Source organism: Neovison vison, chromosome 4, assembly GCF_020171115.1.
Source record: "Neovison vison isolate M4711 chromosome 4, ASM_NN_V1, whole genome shotgun sequence".
Lineage (NCBI taxonomy): Eukaryota > Metazoa > Chordata > Mammalia > Carnivora > Mustelidae > Neogale > Neogale vison.
Window position 1 is genome coordinate 185,759,864 of NC_058094.1, and position 22,289 is coordinate 185,782,152.

At 47.9% G+C, this 22,289-nt stretch overlaps 1 protein-coding gene across 4 annotated transcripts in view; it reads left to right on the plus strand.

Moving 5' to 3' along the window:
- The first annotated feature begins 2,281 nt into the window (after window positions 1-2,281).
- The window catches only part of MINDY4 (MINDY lysine 48 deubiquitinase 4), a 101,597-nt gene continuing 81,589 nt past the window's right edge, over window positions 2,282-22,289 (plus strand). For all 4 annotated transcript variants that reach the window (XR_006384291.1, XM_044246317.1, XM_044246316.1 and 1 more), the window contains exons 1-5: window positions 2,282-2,409; window positions 8,474-8,593; window positions 12,685-12,920; window positions 16,193-16,439; window positions 20,094-20,521. Coding sequence is in view for 3 of the 4 variants with exons in the window: in XM_044246317.1 (XP_044102252.1) it covers window positions 2,347-2,409; window positions 8,474-8,593; window positions 12,685-12,920; window positions 16,193-16,439; window positions 20,094-20,521 (1,094 nt within the window). In the remaining variant the exon portion in view is untranslated. The remainder of the gene's footprint in view (window positions 2,410-8,473; window positions 8,594-12,684; window positions 12,921-16,192; window positions 16,440-20,093; window positions 20,522-22,289) is intronic.

Here is a 22,289-nt window from a genome sequence, read left to right on the forward strand (position 1 = left end):
GAGAGGTACTTTGAGATTATGTAAATGTCCTGTTCTGCTTTTACCCACTAGTTTTAGCATTCATTGATGATTCTTGTCTGAATGAATTATTATGCTGGTGGTCAAATGGTGATTTGCTAATTCCATCATTCTTCATTTACTAGTTGACATTCAAATGTGAGGAGGAACTAACTTCCTTCCTTTCCTTCCTTCCTTCCTCTCTCCCTTCCTTCCCACCCCCTTCCTTTCTCCTTCCTTCTTTCTTTCCTTCCTTCCTTCCTTCCACCCTCTCTCGGGATGGCCCTCCTGCACAGACCTGCACAGTCAGCAAGACTGACCACCCCTAACATCCAGGAGGTCTTGCGTGCTTTGGGCAGACAGGAAGGCCAAATCTCACCAGGACTGCAGCTGTCCCACTTCATGTTGCTAGGGCCTGGCTGAGGCTTGGTCTTGCTTCCATCACCAGTCTCATGTTGGTGGCCATGTAAAGTAGAGATTGGGAGGTGGCCAATGGGGCTGTGTGGAGAGCATATAAAGGAATCGCTTTTTCATCTTGCCAAGAGCAACCTGGAATAGACTCCTTGCCCTGACCTCTGGGAATGGTGGCCAGATGCCTCGGAAGGACTGAGGGTCACATTGTTAGAAGGACTTTCACAATGTCCTTCCAAAACAGCTGGTCCAGACATGTTGTACCTGGTCAGATCCAAGCTCCCACCTCTGTTCTCTGGGGCCCTCTGACCCAGGTAAATGCCCAGTCCTGTCCTGCTCTCAAGGAACTTGAGGTTGGAGGGGGATCCATTCAGTCAGTCTCTATCCTGGAGCATGTTGGAGGAAGCAGCCCATGAACTCAACCCTCACAACACAGGCCTGTTCCAAGTCCCGTACCGTGCCTGCTGGACCCTGCTGCCAGAGCCCCACTGGGCACCAGGCAGAAGCCAGGGACCCCAGAACTCTTGTGGTCAGACCTGCACAAATTCAGGAGCTCAGAGACTCAGATGCCTAGAACCACTGCTGTATAGTGATGTGTAGAACTTTACCCATGCCCATGTATGTGTGCACACACACATCATGGAACCCTTTCAGTGTTATGAGACAAAGCCATCTAAAGTGTCCCTACATTCCCCTTTTCTCCTTCCCTTCCTCTGGACCTCTGGGGCATAGAATTAATTAATCATCTGCCTTGGTTCACGACATCTTCTCAACATCGGTCCCCACAAGGTCATCTTTTATTAAACTAATGAATTAATAGAAACACTATAACAAATGCTTAAGAAACAAATGCCCTAATGACACCCAGAACGTTGACAACTACTTAAATGTACCCGTGTGGTTCTCCCTCACCCTGCACCCATTCCTCCCCCTCTGGAAGCAACCACTGTTCTGAGTCATGTGGTCTTCATTCCCTTGCTCTTATTACAAAGGGCTTTACTGAAGCATTATATCCCCACAAATTATGATTTTCTGGTTTAAGTTGTTTCACATTTACACAAAGATATGCTGTATGCAGTCTTCTGGGAGTTAACTTTTCCACTCAATTCCATTGCTAAGCTCTGTAAGTAAGTAGTCTCTTGAATCTCTGAGTAGGTGAAGAAATTACAGCTGATCACTGTGAGGCCAATGCTCTTCTTGTCTAATGCTGGTTTTACGTTAGTCTGTGGCATGGAGAAATTCCATATGATGGGGCCTGAGGTCATGCTCTGTAGCTCTGCTTTGTTTAGCACCTCCATTTAATGGCCCTCAGAAAGCATATTTTTCTTTGTAAATTGTAGATACAATGATTAGGTCCTTATTTCGATGACACCTGTATAGAATGCTTGGTGCTCAATTACAGGCAGTCTCATTATGGGACAGCAGGCACTAAATGGGTGAGAGACTGGTCCTTTTATTTCAGCACCGAGTTCACAGAGCCCTGGGCCTCCTTGCCTCACGCAGTCCAGGCCAGCCAAGGTCCCGAGCCCAGGAGCCAGCTGTGGTGCTGTGGGTGGCCCTCTCTGGGCCACTTCACTGTGCATTTACTTCTCCAAGAACAGGGAGTCAGGCATTCTCCGCATTTCCCATTTTGGGCAATCAGGACTCAGCGTGGAGCAGTGGCTGGTTTTAGGCCACCCAGAGGGCAGGCAAGAGCCATGACAGAGCCAGGACCAAGCTGGGAGCCCACGCCTGGGCCCTGGGAGGCCTTGGGCTCCAAAGCCAGTTTGAAGCACGCTCCTCCCCTTCTCCCCGCCCTCCCAGCCGGCGGGCTCCGAGGAAGGGGAGGAGCTCTCCCGGCTCCGGTGACACCGTCACCAAGGCAACGCGGCCATACTGGCCCCAACGGACCTGGGGCCTGGGCTGCGGCGGCGCGGCCTCGTGGGCAGAGCCGGCGGCATGGACAGCCTCTTCGTGGAGGAGGTGGCAGCCTCCCTGGTCCGGGAGTTCCTCAGCAGAAAGGTAGGTCGCGCCGCCTCCACCGCTCGGGGCCACTGCCCCAGGGTGAGGGTGCAGTCTAGGGGTACCCCCGCCAGCTCCACGCCTTCGGGGAAGAAGAGTTCCCCCCTGCCGCCCCCTGCTCCGGGGATACCCGACGGGAGCGCCCCTTTCCCGGACCTGCCGAAACTACATTTCCCAGGAACCATCGCAGCCCCGCGCAGCGCTCACTGGCCACGCCGGCCCGCGGCCGCAGTCCAGCGCTGGCACTCCGCCCCTCCGGCGGAGGAAGTGGCACGGGGACCCGCACGGGGAACTGCACGGGGTGGGGGCGGCGACCCGGGGTTGGGGTGGCGCCCGGGGGCGGCTTCCTCCCGGCCTCTTAAACCACGGTCGTCTTGTCGCCGCCGGCTGGGAGCGCAGGGCGCAGGCCTGGCAGTCCGGCGCCGTCGCCCGTTCCACCACCTCCACCCTACCGGGAAAGAAGGTCTCCCAGCGGGAACCCAGGGAGCCAAAACACGTTCCCGATAGTTGAACCCTTCAGTCGTGCTCCTCGGCAGTGGGGAGCTTGAGGTTGCAGCCTTGGTTGTTTTAAACTAACGTTGTGTTGCACCGGGAGAGTTTTCGGAGTGCTCAAAAGTTGGGGAGGTCCTTTGCAAGCGGTGTGCAGTGGAGGTGGGGACACTGTGGGACAGAGGTCGTTGGAGGTTACCGCGTAAGCCAGTGTAGGGACAGCAACTATTCCATATTCTAACTCAATCTGTGCGGAGTGACCGAGGGCTTGGCACTCACGGTGTCGGTGTCGTGTTGAGTAGGGGCCATGGGCAGCTGTCTAGGTTAAACATACAAAGAAAATCGTTTTTTTTTTTTTTTGTTTTTGGTTTTTGTTGTTTTGTTTTGTTTTTTAAGATTTTATTTATTTATTTGAGAGAGAGGTAGTGAGAGAGAGCATGAGCGAGAAGGTCAGAGAGAGAAGCAGACTCCCGGTGGAGCTGGGAGCCCGATGCGGGACTGGATCCTGAGACTCCGGGATCATGACCTGAGCCGAAGGCAGTCCTCCAACCAACTGAGCCACCCAGGCTTCCGAGAAAATCGTTTTTTGAAGGGAAAATTGAAAGGGCTTTGGAATCAGGTGGGGCAGTTCAAATACCAGCAACTGGTTAGCAGTGAGAGCTTGGATCCGTTACTCATGTCTCAGTTTCCTTTTCTGTAAAACAGAAAGACCTACCCTTTGCAGATTTGATGGGGATTAATAAGAATATATAGTCAGTCCCCAAGCATCGTATGCACATAGTAGGTACCTGTATTCAGCGTTGTCTTCACCCCCCCATCTCTCATCTGCATCTGTTTTGAAAGTGTCTTTCTTTGCTTTTTAAAAGCTTTTTTTTTTTTTTAATTTTTCATTTAAAAATGTTTACATGCACTGTGGCTTCATTGTATCTGCTCTGTTTTATGGCTGGTTGACTTTTTTAAAAAAAATTTTTAAAATTTATTTATTTTCAGAAAAACGTATTCATTATTCAGTATTCAGTATTCATTATTTTTTCAGCACACCCAGTGCTCCATGCAATCCGTGCCCTCTATAATACCCACCACCTGGTACCCCAACCTCCCACCTTGGTTGACCTTTAGTCACCAAGTCCTGGCCGCATGTTGGATGTCAGTGACGCATCCTGTGAGGCTGCCCACTATTACCATTTCTTTTCAGTCTGGACCACCAAGCAAAACTGTCAGCTTTCCTCATGCCTTGCCTTCCTTGAGTTCAAAGGAAATCCACAGTCCTTACCTGCTCTCTAAGGCTCCCCCATGTCTTGACCCCAGTGTACCACCTCAGCGTGGGTTCCAGCTTCTCCCACATGCTTTCCCTGGTTCCACCCATGGCCCACCCCAAGTCTGTTTCCTCCAGGTGGTCTTCTTGGATAACTCCAGTTGGAATACCTGACTTACCTCATCTGTGACTTGCTCTTTGGTGCTCACATTACACTTTATATGTCTGCCTGTCTTGCCCACTAGAACAGTCCACAGAGCTGACACCTGATCCGGGTGGAGTCTTGGCAGTGTGTGGCTCATGGGGCCTCCTCTCCCTCCCATTTTTCATCCAGGCATACTGAAGCTCTGACCTGACAAAGGAGTTGCCCACAGTTGCTCAGAAAGTTGTAGAGAGCTGGGACTGCAGTCTAGTTCAGCTGTTGTCCTTGTCACCTTCTGCTCCAGTGCCGAGACCATGTACCCCCTTCAGGGCTTGGCACAAGGCAGGCATAACCTGGAGAGTTCCCATCATAGTGTGAGGTACCTTCTAGTTGCCTGTTTGTTTTCTCAGATCCTCGTAACAGTCCTGAAAGACAGGAATTCTTACTCCCTTTCCTGCAAGATGAGCATGAGACTAGAGGGCTAAGAAACTTGCCCAGGGTGAGCAAGGGAGAGCTTGTCACTCCTCTCCTCAAAACCTTCCATGGGCTTTTTACTACAACCAGAATGAAATCCCGGGGGAAGGCCTCACCCAAGCCTCAAGGCACTCTATGACCCTGCTACAGGCTGGGCCTCTGGTCTCACCTTCCCCTACCGCGTCCTCTGCCCTCTACCCTACATCACACCCAGCTATGCTGGCCCCTGTCCAAGCATGGTCTGCCCTCAGGGAGAGTCATGCTAAAGTCCTGCAGTGTCAGGGTCCTCCAAGGTGACTCCTCGTGCCCCAGCCTCCCCTTCCTGCAGCAACTTGACCCCATCCTACCCCTGCCACCCATTCCAAGCAATCATGTCCCAGGCCTGTTGCTACCAGCACCGCACCCTTTCCGGAATCTGTGTAATCTGTCATCCTCACTGGCAGCTCACCTCCCTTAGCAGCCCGCCTGTCATAAACTGGTCTTCAGTCTCACTCACATCTGCATTCCACAGTTCCTGCCAATTGCTCCCAGGCCCCTGGCTCTGTTGTGATCTCTCCCTACTTCTTAGCCACCCATCGTTAGAATCACACCCTCAACAACATGCTCACCTCCCTTGCCCTTCTCTTTTTTCCTCATGCTGCCCCCCACCCTGAGTTTTCAAATTCACCTTGCCACCACCCCCCCCCCCCCACCCCACCATACCTGCCCTGAAGCCCTGAATGGGGCTGGAGATAAACACACCACCATGTGGTCAGTCCCTTGAGGCTTATAGCTCTCCAGCCCTCTCCCTCTCTCCTCTCTGGGATGGCCGTGTCACACCTGCCCTCACCTCCAACTGCACAGCTCCTTCCCCATTCTCGTTTCATGGAGAAAGCTCCGGACAGGCTGCACCACCACAGTTGTAAACCTTTCTGGGCCCGGACCCTCACTCTGCCTCCCTGCTCCTGCAAGTGAATTCTCCATACTCCTGGGAAAGCCACCCCCTCCCTGAGTATCTGTCCCCTCTTGCCTGCGTGAGGGCACTGCTGCAGTTCTCTCTCTCTGTTGCACATACATTTTGTCTTCTCTCCTGTCGCTCCTGCAGAATCCCATCTTGACCCCCAAGTCTCTCCAGCCAATTTTTCTTCTCCCTCTTACAGCCAAATCCCATGAAAGTACTGGGTGTGCTTTGATTCTAATCCTTCTTCCTGCTTGCTCAGACCTACTCTAATCTGGCTTCTGTCCCCACCGATCCACGGAACTAACGCTGGTCAAGTGTGTCAATGACCTTTAACTTTCAGTCCTCACACTTCTTGGTCTAACCATGTGTTTGACACAGCCGATTGTGTCTCGCTTCCCGGAAACTCATTCCGCTTGGCTTCTGGAGACCCCTTTCTGCATTGCCTCCTCTAACCTCTTTGGTTCTTTGCTGGTCCTCATTTCCTGGAGCTGTGTGTGTCGGGCGTCTCCAAGACTCAGTCTTCTCTTCTCTTCTTCACTTGCTATTTTGCAGGTGCCTCTGCTAGTCTGCTGGATTCCAGGGCCATCAATGTGACAACAGTTCCCAAATGCCTATCTCTGGCCCAGGTTTCTCCCAGAACTCTTACATTCTTTCCAACAGCTGAGTTTACATTTCCTCTTGGCCATCCAATAAATATCTCAACACGTCCAAAATCCGATTCCTGATTCCCTCTATGCCTTGTAAGTTTCCCATTTTGGTAGGCAGTATCACCATCTTTCTAGTTGCTTGGGCCAAAACCTTTGTGATCATTCCTGGCTTTTTTCCTTCGTGTATACCCCACATCCAGGCCATTGGTGCATCTGTTGGCTTTACCAGCAGAGCAAACAGATTATGTAGCCACTTCTTCCTACTTCTGCTGCCACCACTTAGTCCAAGCCACTCCCTCTCTCATATGAGTTGTTCAATAGCATCTTAGCTAGTTTCTGCTTAATCCCTTACCTCCAAAAACCTGTTCCCAGCCTAGCAGCCAGTGATTCTTTACAAACACAAGTCAGTTCATGTTCCTTTTTAAACCCTACTTCCACCCCACCACTTCACAAAAGCCAACAAGACCTTTCCTTTCCAGGATCTGGGCAGCCTCTCTGATCTTATTTCCTGCCCCTGGTCATGCAGCTATAGCTGCACTGGCCTCCTGTCCTTGCTATTCCTTGTCGAGAATACACTTCTCCCAGGTGTCTTCATGGCTTGCTTTCCTACTGCCCTCATGTCTCTTCTTTAATGTCACCTAATTGTGAAACCTTTCCTGCTTCCCCAACAGAATGTCAGCTCTGTGAAGGAGTGAGGTGTGTCTTATTCTCTCAGTATCTCTTGCATCGAGAACAGCCCACCATAGAGTGGGTGCCTAGGAAATGTTTGTTGAATGATGAAGATTAAGTGGACCGGGTGGAACTGAGGACTGGCTGCTTCCTGAGGGCATCCTGTCCACTACCCCAGTAGTTCTCACATGTCGGTGTGCACCGCAGTTCCAGGGAGTTTGTGAAGTGTGCCAAGACTTGCTTGGCAAGATCTGAACTGGTGACAGATGTACGGGGTTGTCCAGCAGTGAGGGACTCTCATGGTTTCTGCCTCACTCTGATTGGCAGGAAAGCCATGGGGAAACCCAGATGAAACAGGGGTGCTTGCTATGACCCCCACTTCCAGTTAATTCTCCCTAGAGCACCCAGCCATGCCCCTGCCTTTCCCCCAACATGCACACCCATTTCTTTCTGATCCCCCTCCTCAGCACTTCCTTTTTATTTCCTTTGGTTCCGGGTTGTGTTCATACCTCTTTCTTCACAAATTCTTCCTCCCTCACTTCATGGCAAGCAGCAGGTTTTGTCCTGTTCTCTCATCAGTGGGAGCCTCTGTGAGATTGTGAACACAAAGCCTGGGGGAGAAGTTAAGGCCTGGCAGCTGTGAGGGTCCTGATCCACGAAGAGTCAGGGGCTCCCTTAATGGCAGGCTGAGCTGTTTGTGAGCTGTCTCTTCCTCCTCCATGTTCGGTGATCACCCTGGCCCAGGGAGGTGGGCAGGGAGCTGCATCTGTGGTTATTTTTCGAACAAAGAAGCCAGGCTCACAGGAAGAATAGCTCTTACCTTTGCCAGAGTGAGTCTCAGTTGGGCCTTCTGGATGGTCAGGGCTGGATGTTGGTAATGGCCTCCCTGGGAACTCAGCAGACGTTTACCACGTGCTTCCAGTGAGCCTCAGTCCTGGCGTTGCTGACTCACAGGCTGCGATGGTCAGGACCCCCTGCTATGGGCTTCTCTTGTGTTACCCAGGCAGATCAACCCTTGCTCTCACCCGAGAAAAGAAAGGAATCATTATTGGCCTTTTGCTCATTTTTTGCCTTCAGTTTATTTTTAAAGCTTCATATTCTGTGGCTCCAAATCTAGTGTCTAACGCAGGGCTCCAGCCTTGGATGAGTCAGTGACCTGAACCTCACTTCCTTTTTCTGTAAAATGGGTCAGCAACTCCAACCTCAGCTCAGCCCATGGAGTTCTTGTAAGATTCAGAATAATAATTATGAAGATGTCAAGAGTAAAGGTTATATAAAAATAAATTAAGTCAGTTTTTGGTCCTTGCAAGATCCTTGCAAGGAAGGCAGGATAGGCAGGGTAGGAATGATCATAAGGATACCAACAGTCTTTTATTTATAACCCCCATCAGAGACTGGAAGGTTTTGATTTAAAATGAAAATAATGATTCAGGTTTTTTTCTCCGCAGGGCTTAAAGAAGACATGTGTGACCATGGACCAGGAACGCCCACGCTCTGACCTCAGCATAAACAGCAGAAATGATCTCCGCAAGGTTTTACATCTTGAATTTCTCTACAAGGAGAACAAGGTAATGTGCTTTGAAGGTGTGGTGTAACGTTCTGGAACCGAGCTTGGCAATGTCAGAGCCCCTGTGGAACCTGCCAGGCTGTCGGAGATGGGTGGCAGGAGGTTCGCCATGCCTGTGGCCAAGGAGAAATAGGCCCAGCCAAGTTCTGACAAATCCCAAGTGTGAGCTGGGTTTCCAGGCTCACTCGGGCCCCGGGCCCCAGGCCCCTGCCTAGAGCGTATTTTGCATGTGTGGCTGTGAAGCTCCCTTTGAACCTGGGCCCTTAATGGTTATTCCCTGTGCTCCCTCCTCCCCTAGGAGGCTGTTTTTAGTCAGACTGTTCTTAAGAGTATAGTATTCGGTTCTACTAAAATTTTCCATTCCCAGCCTGTGTAAGATTTTCCTTCTCCAATTCTGAGTAATAGCTTATTTTTAAGTCTGCTGTGACATTTAATTTAGGCAGAAATGGGGCTTGGGTTCAGCTTAGCCTGGGGCATTGGAGTTGAGATAGCAAATGGTTGGGGGGTGAGGGTGGGGCTTCCCTGATCCCTCCCCCTCATCCACCCTGACCTGCGCTCCCCTCACCCAGTTATAAGCTTCCACGGCATCCTGTGGTTCTCCTCTGTTGTGCTCTCGCACACTTATAATAGAGGATGTGTGTGTGGTTGTTTAATTAGCACCTGCCTTCCCACTCACTACCTTGGATGCAGCAGGAGGCCAGAGATTGGCGTCTCTTGGTTCACTGTTGTATCCTCATACTTCATGTGTTGCCTGAGGACATAGTAAATAATCTCTGTGTGTTTGTGGAAGATACGATTGGCTGCCTGACTGACTGAATGAAGCTTCAATTCTGGCCTCATTGGTTTTTTCTGCTATGAAGACAGAATCTTCTAATTTGATCGAAGAATGGGCTCTTCAGCAGAGGTTGCCTTGTGTAGGGCATAGCGTTAGCGTTAGAAAGAACCTCACGTTCTTATAGTTCAGCATTTATCATAATTTTTTAAAGAGGTAGTAAGATGATATTTCCTGGAGTCCAAATATGGAATACAAAGAAGGGGAGCCCCATGGTTGAATTGGGGGTGAAGAAGACTTGCCTTCTTGGCCTTTGAGGCAGGCAGCCCCCCCAGGACTGGTCTAAGCAGCTTTTAAACTACCCATGGAATGGGGGCCCTCACCTGGGGGAGCTGTGAGCCAGAGAAGAGGGGCTTGTCAAGGTCTCACAGTGAGTTACAGAGGAGGGGGAGGGCTAGAACCAGACCTTCCAATTCTCAGTCCTACTGTAGTAACGGTGGTCAAGCCTCCTGTAATTGTAATGCTTTACTTAATTGAAATCTTAGCAGATTGGGTTGGAATGGGGGGCGGGTGACATCCCACCCTCCCGTGCCCTCCAAGGCTGTTTCTGAGACACCTGGAGGATCCTCAGAAAACCACCCTCACGTACATCCTCGGCCATGGGGGAGCTCAGGCTGAGTTCCCCTCAATAAAATGAAGGATGCCATCAACCTAGGGGAACATTCAGGTTGCTAGAAGTTCCTCTGCCCGACTTTGATGAGAGAAAGGCCGTGGCAGCCAGGTGCAGTCCTAGCAGCAGGTCAGTAAAGACATCGGATCGATGCCTGTCATCCTTGGTCTAGGGGTGGCACCAGGGCCCCTCTGCCTCCTCTAAGTGTCCAGCTGGAGTCCTACAGACCCAGGCAGCAGCCATCCAACCCATCTCCTTTTGCTGCATTGTATGGAAGGCAGGAGTGTGGACTGGACATTTTTTTTTTAAAAGATTTTATTATTTATTTGACAGAGAGAGATCACAAGTAGGCAGAGAAGCAGGCAGAGAGAGAGGAGGAAGCAGGCTCCCTGCTGAGCAGAGAGCCCGATGCGGGACTCAATCCCAGGATCCTGAGATCATGACCTGAGCCAAAGGCAGCGGCTTAACCCACTGAGACACCCAGGCGCCCTGGACTGTACATTTTAAAAAGATTTTTTTTTTTCCATAGTAAGTTAGACAGGTAACAAGAAAATCAATTAAGCATGCTGGTACAGTGGGGATTTTATGTGAATGCAACTTTACCTAATTTCCTGGAATCATCTTTGCCATTCAAGTGACTTTGACTCCTCCACTCTAATACAGTCTCCCTAAGGTAGTAATTATATGAAGATGCTGAAGGGTTTTTTGTTAAATCTTGGTAAGTGCCCTGATTATTTGATTTATACAGTAGTTTTTAGTAGTTATTAGATAATGAGTTGACCTTATATATTACAGAAAAATAGATTTATTAATCTACCTATTACATAATGATTTTGACATTCACACAAAGCCAATCTGATTCAAGGAAATCCCTGTAATTTAATGTTAATTCCAGTAAATTGTTTTTCCCTGTTAAGGATATGATATATAAAAATGCCTGTGTAAAACTGAGGTTTTGAAAAAGGGTGTCCAGATTCATATAAAGGCTTTGACTGTTCTCAGCAGAATGTTATGAAAAGTCATAAAGTATAATTCAGGTCATTTAGGGCTATAAATCTCTTGTATAGAAAGAAAAAGCAAGAAGGTCGAAATAAATTACGTAACATTTCTCCCCTGACTCTTTTCCTCGTGAGTTTCATTTAGACTTAGACAAAATAGGGGGTTTTTTTGGGTCCCATGCTAAAAAAATAAAGCTGTCCCCTGATTTTGACTGCCTGATAAATCTGTTGCTGTTGGTCAGAACCCATCTGGCTGTGGGTGTTGGTGGCTGAGTTCTGCTGCACAGATCGGGGATAGAAAGGGGAAGGCCTGGATGTGCCTGAGGGTCCTCTCTGCGCCAGGTCCTTTGTCAGGCCTTTTACTGCTCTGACTGCAGACTCACCAAATGCCTCACATCTGACCACACTTCCCAGCAGCTTGGTGTTCCCGAGCAAGTGGGCTGGGGAATGACACAGTTACATGGCCTAAGGTCAGCCTGTGGATTGCTGCTTGGACATCTATGTTTGTCCAAATTACTTAAAGGAATTTTAAGAGAAATCAGGACTCTGATCTTTGCAATTCTGGCTTAATAAGACACAGTAGGGCCTGGGAATATATATATATATTTAAAAACCTCCAAATGTGATATTTGGCATAGTCAAGGTTGGGAAAACCTGATGTCATTTCTTTCTTTCTTTCTTTTTTTTTATTTTTTTTTTAAGATTTTTTATTTATTTATTTGACAGAGAGAGATCACAAGCAGGCAGAGAGGCAGGCAGAAAGAGGAGGAAGCAGGCTCCCTGCCGAGCAGAGAGCCCGACATGGGGCTCGATCCCAGGACCCTGAGATCATGACCCGAGCCGAAGGCAGCGTCTCAACTCACTGAGCCACCCAGGCACCCCTCTTTTTTTTTTTTTTTTTAGAGAAAGAGAGAGAGTGCATGAATACAAGTGGAGGGGGCAAGGGGCAGAGGGAAAAGGAGAGAGAGAATCCTAAGCAGGCTTACCCTCAGCATGGAGCCTGACTTGGAGCTCGATCTCATGACCCTAAGATCATGATTTGATCTGAAATCAAGAGTCAGGCTTAACTGACTGAGCCCTCCAGGTGCCCCTGATGTCTTTTATTTCTAAAACCACTACTAAAGAGTTTCAGGTTTTTTTTGAGATTTCGTGTAGATTGAGTCAGTCCTAATGGCCTCCCTATGTTCTTTGCAATAACCTTCTGCGGCACTGTCCCTGCAGTCCCCAGTGTCCAGTGTTAAATGCAGAGTACACAGCCTAAGAGAAAACTCAGGTCCCAGATGTTTATTACCTTGCACAGTTAACAATCCCTAAAGATTTATTTATTTATTTTTTTAGTGAACGGATGTATATTTTCTAAAGTTATTCCTAGGAGAAAAACCAAGAGGAAATTTGCTTGGTTATTTTCCTATTCATGTCATATTTTGTTACAGTTGTTCATTAAATCTCCTGGCTCATGCATTGGATGTTAGTTCTTTCAGGGAAGAGATTTTTGTCTTCATCTCCGTTGTAACACAGGACAATTGCTGAAAGAATGTATAGATGAATGAGAAGCTGATAAAATATGTCAAAGAATTGCACTAGCCATCTTTTCCACCCTCCCTGTGAATCTGTACACATGGTTAATGATTTTTGTTTTCTTCCAACAATAGGCCAAGGACAATCCTCTAAAAACAAACCTTGAACTCATTACCAGATACTTTCTGGATCACTTTGGAAATACTACTAACAATTTCACTCAAGAAGTGCCAATCCCTGCACTCCCAATTCCAAAGAAAAATAACAGATTATCATCAAGATGCCCAGAGACCACACTGGTCAATATATATGACCTTGCGGACGAAGATGCGATGTGGAGGACGTCACTGTCAGAAACCAGCAAAGCCAGGTAGCTCTTCTTCTGGTTACAGGGTGGATTAGTTTCCTGTTGCTGCTGTGACCAGTGCCTATAAACCGAGTGGCTGGAACTGTCAGGGTTTTCCAGAAAAACAGAACCAATAAGAAGTGTGTATGTGTGTGAATACATGTAAATATATATATGCAAGTATTATATGTATTTATATACATATATCTTTTTGGATTTATATTTCCTATATAGAGATTTATTAATTTTTTTTAAACTTTATTATTTTTTTAAGTTGGCTCTATGCCCATGTGAAGCTTAACATGCAGCTCGATCTCATGACCCTGAGATCAAGACCTGACCTAAAATCAAGAGTCAGATGCTTAACTGACTGAGCCACCCAGACAGGCGCCCCTATAAAGAGATTTATTTTAAGGAATTGGCTCACATGATTGTGGGAGCTGGCAAGTCTCAAATCTGTAGGGCAGACCGGCATGTGGGAAACTCAGGCAGTATTCTGTGTTATAGCCTTGAAGCCGAGTTCTCTGGGAAACCTCAGTTGTTGGTCTTAAGGCCTTCCACTGATTGGACAAGGCACCCACATTACCTAGGATAAACTCTTTACTTGAAGTCAACTGATGTAGATGTTAATCATATCTAAAGAATACCTTCAGGAAGCATCTAGGCTAGTATCCAGCCAAACAACTAGGCAACGTAGTCTAGCAAAGCTGCCAGATAAAATTTAAGCGTCACCGTGTCTTAAAGAAATACGAATTTATTATCTTCTAGTACCGAGGTCAGAAGTTCAAAATCGGTCCCACTAGGTTGACAGCAAGGTGTCAGTAGGGTTTATTCCTTCTAGAGACTTTTGGGGGAGAATCTGTGTCCTTTCTTTCTTTGGCTTCTCACAGTCACCTACATTCCTTGGTTTGTGGCTGCTTCCTCCATCTTCAGAGCACATCCCTCCAGCCTCTGTTTCCATCATGGCATCTCCTACTCCTGACTCTGACCTCCGGCCTCTTTGTAACACGGAGACTTGTGACTCTAATGCCTGCCCCCCAGATGATCGAGGGTCATCTCCCCATCCCAAAACCTTAACACATGTGCAAAGTCCCTTTCCACATAAGGGAACATCCCCAGGTCCTGGGATCTGGACGTCTTCGGGGAGTCAGTATTCAGCCCCCACATTGTATGCTTTCAAATTCCCTGTTGAGGTGCACTGTTCCTTTCCTTCGGAGGCCTTGGGGAATGGAGGAGGATGCTTATGATTCAAATGTTTAACGTTTGTCAGCATTAGGGACTTGCTTTGTTTGCATTTTCTTAAAAAAACGGGTATGGAATTCTAAAAGCAATGCGGTAGACATGGAAACATCTGAAAAATAAGGCCTTTTGAAACTCATAGGAAGAAAATGAATTGCTATTCTTGATTGAACCTCCATTATTTGGAAACCAGTTATGTTAAATTACAACCTTAATATACCGCCTGCAGTCGCTCGAGAGTCTAATTCCCTTGGGCTGGGTGTTTACTTCCAGCTCTTTTGAGAAGCCTTTTCTTTCATGGGGCTAGTCAGGGTGTAGGGTCTGGGCTTCCAGCTGCTGAAGGATGAGCACCATTAAAAACATTAACTCAGGGCTTAAGATGCGAAGGTGAATCAGGGTGGTGTGGAAGAAGATGGTTCTTCCTTCAAAGGCACGTACTGCCTGGCTGGGAAAAATGAATATTTCTGAGGCGATGAAGAACCAGGAGAAGTAGTGGAGGCTTCCGAGTTCCACCCAGTTGTCCAAGCTACAAATGTGGGTGTTATCCTTGACCTCTCCTGCTCTATCATTTTTGCCTCTATGAGTCCTTAATGACGCTAGACCCTTTCCTGTTTTCTCTGCCCTGGGAGCATTGCCTCAGTTCCATAACCTCCCCTCTTGCCCGAGCTAGCTCCCATGGGCTCTCCCTTGCTTTCCAGGCTTCTGGTCACCTGCTCCAATCCCCCCTCCACCTGAGGTAGTGACTGCTTCCCACAAACAAGTCTGGCTATGCTGCTCCCCCATGGAAAGGCCTTCAGACCCTTCCCAGGGCTTCCAGGGTAAAATATATACTAAGGTTAACCTGCAAAGCTCTTTCCTTCATCAGCTGCCTGGCTCACCTGGGCCTGGCCTGCTTTTACAGGGCTCTGTGCTCACGCCTGGGGCTTTCTGGTTATCTCCTGCCCACTAATTCCTTCAGACTCAGTGCCGCCTTCTCTGCAAGTCCTCGATTTCCCCAAGTTGGTTGTGGCCCCTTCCTCTGCTGAGTATGCCCCCGTCATGGCACACACATGACCGCTTCTCTCATGGGTGACCCAGTGCTTGGTAATCAGCAGCTTGGCACAGAGCGGCCATCGGTGCCTTTTTAGGCCAGAGTCTGATGGTAGAAAACCCGCCAGCCTGTGTCAGAGTAGTGCTGGGCTCTCGCCAATCCATCGCAGATCATAGGTAATTACCAGTCCTCTTTATCTGGGTCTCTTGCTCTCTTGCTCCTTCTTGTCATTTCTCCCTGCTTGTCTCACTGTATCTCATCATCTTTTGTTCTCTGTCTTTCCCCTACACACACACACACATGCAACACATAATCTCTCTCTCTCTTACTCTCTTTCAATGCCAAGCAACCCGAGAAGAGAGGCCATCGGCATGCTCAACTTAACTGAACCTTAATCAAATAGTTGGGGAACATCAAGTTTGCCACACGTCTTCATCTACTAATGTCAATGAGGTGCAGTAAGGCTTGTCTCCACGTAGCTCAGGACTGTACTGAAAGGCTATGGTTTTCTTTTTTTTAAGATTTTATTTATTTATTTGACAGAGAGAGATCACAAGTAGGCAGAGAGGCAGGCAGAGAGAGAGAGAGGAGGAAGCAGGCTCCCTGCTGAGCAGAGAGCCCGATGCGGGACTCGATCCCAGGATCCTGAGATCATGACCTGAGCCGAAGGCAGCGGCTTAACCCACTGAGCCACCCAGGCGCCCAAGGCTATGGTTTTCTGTAATCACTTGGGGTCTGGGACAAGGATGCTCTTTATATTTGAGGATATTAAATATTTAAGGATATTTGAGGAATGCTATCATGGGTCATCAATTCTGATTTTGTTTCTTGCTTCCTGGTCTTGTTTTATAGGTCAGACTTGCCCCAAAATATTTTCTGTTCTTTATTTTTAATGATAAGGCACTGCCTGGTTAGAATCCTTGCAGATTTATGAATGGGCTTGCTATGCGTGCCCGTTGAATGCGGGATTTTTATCGTTGTTAGCTATTGGGGACTCTGTTTTAATGGAAATATCCCTTTTTTGCAGGCACGATAATCTTGATGGGGATTTACTTGGTAATTTTGTATCCTCCAAAAGGCCTCCCCACAAAAGTAAGCCCATGCAGGCTGTCCCAGGTGAAAGCCCTGCCGTGGCCCCTGCATGGGAGAAGATGGACAAGCTTCAGTCGTCAGAGCCTTCCTTGGACGCAAAGAGGCTGGGTGAGAAGATCAGGCCGAAGTCTGGCCTGATCGTCCGAGGCATGATGGCAGGGCCCGTCGCCAGTTCCCCGCAGGTAGGTCGCTGCTCTCACTGCTGCGGTGAGAGTGGAAAGTGAAAACCCGGCAGGGCTTCAGGGGTTTATTTGAGGGTACCCCACAAGACAGTCCAAGAAGGGGTGATCTGTGTGTTGGGATGGGAGGAACACCGCCTCTGTTTTCTCTGGTTGTACTGTCAGCTCCCTGGGGGAACCTCCTCTCCTTCCTGCCCTAGTTTACCCAGCAGGTCAATGAGGTGGATGCTGTGGTTTTATCTTCCTTTGCTGAGTGAGAACACATCCATTTTTCCCTTTGCCATTCGGGAGTTGGGGCAAGCCATCCGAGTGTAGAGAACATCTTTTTTATTTTTTTTTCATCTTTTTTATTTTTGGTATTTTTTAAAATCTTCCTTATTTTTTAGAACATAGTAGTTAAAAGGGAAAAAGAAATCCTGATCTTTATGGTTTCATTTGCTTTGCTTTAAAGAGAACGTCTAATAATGTCCCATCATTGTTTCATACTCTTCCTTAAGGAGGGGTTCTGGGAGGGTGCCATCAGATGGGGGAACTGAACCAAATGAGAGAGTGAAGTAAAAGGAGTTTGTAAAACCACAAAGAAACAGAAAAAGAGAGGAAATTCAAATTTCAAATTTTTGTGCTATTAGTCCAGTAAGAGAGCCTGTGCAAACCCGCATAGGTCACGTGTGTCCTCCTCTTCCACGCCGCAGACCAGGTGTGGGCCATGACTGGAGGCCAGCACTGCTCTCCCAGCTCACTTGGAGTCAGGACAGAAAGAGGCCAACTGTCTCCCTGCCCCTGCCTCCATCTTGTGGGGATGGTTTTTGGTCATTTGGAAATCACTGGTTTACTGAGTTATCTGTGTTACTGACATCTTCTGAATGTTGACCTTTCCCTACTAACCAATAAACCCACATCAAAAAAAGTCACATTTCTTGATGTTACCATCCACTCATCAGAAAAGTTTTCAGGTGTTGAGAAGCCATCGGCTTCCAGTGGCTGAGGCAAGTCTCCCCAGATTTTAATTTTTAAACCTGACAATTGTATTTTATCACTGACAGTCCATCAGCTGTTTCCCTTGAAGCGACGGGCTCAACTTATTTTCAGGGAAACGCCTGCGAAATACCCGTGTCTGAATAACTACAGTTAGTCTGTCAGTTGTTCCATGGAAAAAGCGAGCAAGTTCAATTCACAACTCCATGGCCGTGCAAGTGCTTTTCCTTGAGACAGCTGTCCTCCTCGGAAATGGGCAGAGTCCTTGCATATACCTCCCATTTTGCTCCATAGAATATTAAAGAGATGTGTACCGTAGGGTTGAGATTGAATATAATTCTTTTTATGCTTCAGCATGGACAGTCTTTTTTTTTTTTTTTTTTTAAGATTTTATTTATTTATTGGTGGGGAGGGAGAACATGGCGGGGGAGGGGCAGAGGGAAGGAGGGCAGCTCAGAACCAGCCTCACACCCCTGAGACCATAACCCGAGCTGAAATCAAGAGTCAGGCCCTTAACTGACTGAGCCACCCAGGCACCGCAGCATGGATATTCTTAGGTGAAATTAGCATTTTACTGACTTTTTTTTTTTTTCCCAATTTATTTATTTTCAGAAAAACAGTATTCATTATTTTTTCACCACACCCAGTGCTCCATGCAAGCCGTGCCCTCTATAATACCCACCACCTGGTACCCCAACCTCCTACCCCCCCCGCCACTTCAAACACTTTTTTTTTTTTTTTTTAATACCTCCAGCACTAACTAGGAAAGTTTGGTCCCACTGTCTTGATTTGTGCTACAGGCCAGCAGTTTTCCCCACCAGTTCATTTGCATCATTCCTATAAATGTCAACACAGTGAAGAAGGCAGATCATGTCCTATTATTATGAAGAAAATAGGTTTGAGCTCCCTAAAGGGATCTGGGGACCCTTAAGGCCAGCGGACTACACTTTGTGAACTGGTGGACCAGATGAATGCCAGGATCCTGTCCTGCAATGACATCCAGTCAATCACATCTGGGTAGTTGAGACTCCCTTTACAACTGACGTGTGAGGTAGATGACTTGGAGATTGTCCCAAACTTCTAGAAGGAGGAATGATTGCCTTGGGAGGTGTGTTTTTCCCCTGGGGTATCCGAATCCTGTGAAGGACATTGAAAGATAGGGTAGATTGTCGTAGAATTTCCCCAGGTTTTCTAGAAAGTGTTTTGTGGGCCTTTGAGTACTTTGGCCCTACTTACTTGTTTGCTCAAGAGAAAAAAAAGCAAGCTTTGCTAGGTATTTCATCATTTTTTTTTTTTTTTTTCTACTAGATCAGCTCTGCCCTTTTAAAGGATGAGTAAGAGGCTGGGTTCCCTGCATTTGGCCCAGAAGTTTAGGTCTCCTTGGGAATGGTGACTAATATTTTCTTCACTGTGTGGCAGGGGAGGCCCTGGTGGCTTTGGGAGGTTTGTAATGCCTAGTAATTTCCACTAGGCAAGAATACTACAGAATTAGCTGTTTCTATTCCAGCTTGGGCTTTACCTTTTGGTTCAGGATTATTTCTGGAAATGCTGAGAGATCCCAAAGTTTAAACCCAGGAAAAGCTTCACAGGTTTATTTTTGTCCCCTTTACCTCCATTCCCCAACCCTAGGTTGGTAAACAACTTGAGTTCCCATTTTATCAGTTAATCATTGAAAGTAAGAGAGGACATTTCAGTTGACTCCTTTGGAATTCCTTCATTTCAAACACTAAGCACAAGCCTTGAGTACTTACTCGGGGTAAGTCACTGAGCTGCATGCTTGGCAGGCACCAGAGATGAATGAAGACTGGCCTCTGCCATTCCTGGTCCGTTAGCAGGAGGGGTTAAGGCCCTGTGTGAGCAGGAACTGGGCAGAGGCCGTAGAGTGGTAGCCTATACATCAGGGTGGTTGACTGCCCTGATGGGTCTGGCTCTGTGCCAGTCCCTTCTACCAGCCTCTCCGTTAATGCCACCATCTTGTGCAAGACAGATGCTCCAGGTCCCCAAGCCCTCATCCAACCTTGGGGCCAAATGTGTTTTGGGATTCAGAATTTCTTCATTATCAGAAAAGCAACCCTGTGCACAAGCCACATACCACCTAATGCCTGCGGCCGGGTTTGGGGTAACACCCCGTAAGCAAAAATGTTATCATTTCTGCAACTTAAGCTATGAATAGCCACACTTAAGAAAGGACTGTGAGCAACCTCATGGCAGTTAAAAAGAAATCGGCACAGGATTCCAAAAGAAACTTATTTTGGGAGGTTTCAGAAATTACAGATAGTGGATTGTGGGCTGGTTACATTACAGGTGAGGGTAGGGAGGGACAGAGAAGCTAGTAACTTGGCACAGGAGACGTGGCTGTGTGGTGGTGTGGGAATTAGAAGGTAGGCCTGAGCCTGGAGCTACAGCTTCACTGGCTGCTGGGACATGCTCTCTGTGAGGGGTGTGGGAGAGGGGCTGAGCGTGCTCCTGGGCTCATGCAGGTGGAGCCCAGAAAGTGTTACAGAGCTGGGAGCCTGTGAGTACCTCCCCAGACCATAGGTGGAATTTTAAGAAGAGCTGGGGATGGATGAGAACGACGTCCTGGGGGAGGGAGCACCATGGGCAAATGCTTGTAGTGGCTGGAGTATTTCCCCACCTCCCTTGAAGGGGATCCTTAACTGCTCTTGTGCTCGCCCCTTTCAGGATGCCCTCCGCAGACGCTCCCTGAGGCGGTCCTCAGCCTTGAGCAGCATGAAGCAGCCCTCCGAGGAAGAGAGCCGGAAAGTGCCCGAGCTCTCTGCCCATGCCCCAGCCTGTCCCATGGCTCAGGAGGGCCCGACTTCCAGCCCTGGCTCCATTTCCAGGAGCCCCCTGAGCCCGCTCAGTGAGCCGACCTCAGAAATGTGGAAAACCACACCCAGCAGCCCCCCTCACTTGTCTGGCAAGGGGCTGCTGCGGAGGGGGAGCAGCAGGCGGCGAGATCTCGAGGAAGATAGCCCGGCTGTGGACAGTGGCCCAGAGGCCGACGGGATGCTCTTGAAGTTCTCCTTGCCAGGTGGGAGTGCCAGGCCAACTCAGGAGAGGCTGGAAAGAACATTCACCAGGCAAGGGAGCCAGCCCCTGCCCCTCAGGTGAGCACACTATGCTGAGGTGATGGCCTTGTTCCTGGTGGCTCCTCAGCCTCTCAGAAGGAGCCTGTGAAGTGGAGAAGGTGGGTATGGTCCCTCCACCAGGGAGCCAGTAGCCCAGAGCGCACCCACACAGGAGGCTTCAGGGAAGGTTTCCTAAAGGCAAGAAGGCTTTAGCAGATGGTTCCCAGACTGGCCTGCAGCAACGTGGCCAGTCCGGTGTGGTGGGAGAGGCATATCCTCTGGGGGGTCCCGCCCAAGATGGGATGACGCATCAGTGCCCGCAAGTTTCTTCAGGGACATTCCCCCTCCCCCATCCTTCTTCTATGCTTTCACAATAGATCTTGATGATTCCTATATTGATTGATTTTTCAATGATAAACCAACCTTACATTCCTGGAGTAAATCTTACTTGGGTATGATGTATTATCTTTTTATATATTGTTTGATTTTATTTATTCATATTTTTATGTAAGGGTTTGTATGTAAATACAACGGTCTCTAAATTCGTTAAGGATATTGGCTGGCAGATTTCCTTTCTTGCAACAGCCTCATGAGATTTTGGTGTCTGGGATACGCTAGCAGGGCACGCCTTTTCTCTATCTCTTGAAGAGTTAGGCCCTTGGGCGGTGGTGGTACATGGCAAGCTAGAGTCCATGAACTCCCTTTATGAGTTAGGGAGCTGGGCCTACTCTGCCGAACACATCTCACGGCTACGCCATCTGATGCCCATACATGCAGAAGTTTTATGTCTTTGGGATGGATAGACTTTTTTATGGTTATGCAACCTCTCTTTATCTCTAGTAATGCTTACCGCCTTTGTGTCTATTTAGGTAGAGTGACCCCGGCCTTCCTTTGATTATAGTGTATCTATGGGATGTCTTTTTCCATGATTTTTTTATTATTTTTTATTTTTTAAAGATTTTATTTATTTATTTGATAGAGAGAGATCATAAGTAGGCATAGAGGCAAGCAGAGAGAGAGAGGAGGAAGCAGGCTCCCTGCTGAGCAGAGAGCCCGATGTGGGACTCGATCCCAGGACCCTGAGATCATGACCCGAGCTGAAGGCAGCGGCTTAACCCACTGAGCCACCCAGGCGCCCTTTTTCCATGATTTTACTTTTAACCATCCTGTAGCCTTTTACTTCGGGGTTCCAACCAAAATCCTGTGGGGTTTGCCAGGATCCTTCCCTTTTTTTAAGAAAATTATAATTTATTCAAACCGAACACACACACACACACCCCAGTTCACCCATTTCTCTTGCCCCCCCCCCCCACCTCCCCTCAGTCTTTTTTTGTAATCCCTCTTATGGCCACAGATTTCCTTCTGAGCAATGCTTTGTTTGTATCCCATGCGTTCATATGTCACACATTCATACGATTTAGTTTAAATATTTTCTAAGACCTGGTGTGATTTTTTCTTTTGTCGTGCAGGTTATTTAGACCTGTGTTTTTCTGGTTTCAGCTTTTGAGTCCCGGCTTGTTTTCCCTTCAGCCATTACACACGTTTTATGATTTCAGCCTTTTGATATTTGTTGAGATTTCTTTATGGTCCAGTATATGTTTAAAGCTTATCTCTTATAAGCAGCATAAATTTGGAATTTTTAATCCTATCAGATAATTTTTCTTTTAGTGGGGATAATTACTGCATTTACATTTTCCTTTTGCATTTGTGAGGATGAAAAGATCCGCATCTCTTTTCCTTCATAGAGTAAGATGGTTTTCCCAGCACTGTCTACAGTCTGTTCTTTACCCCAGTGATTTATGAAGCC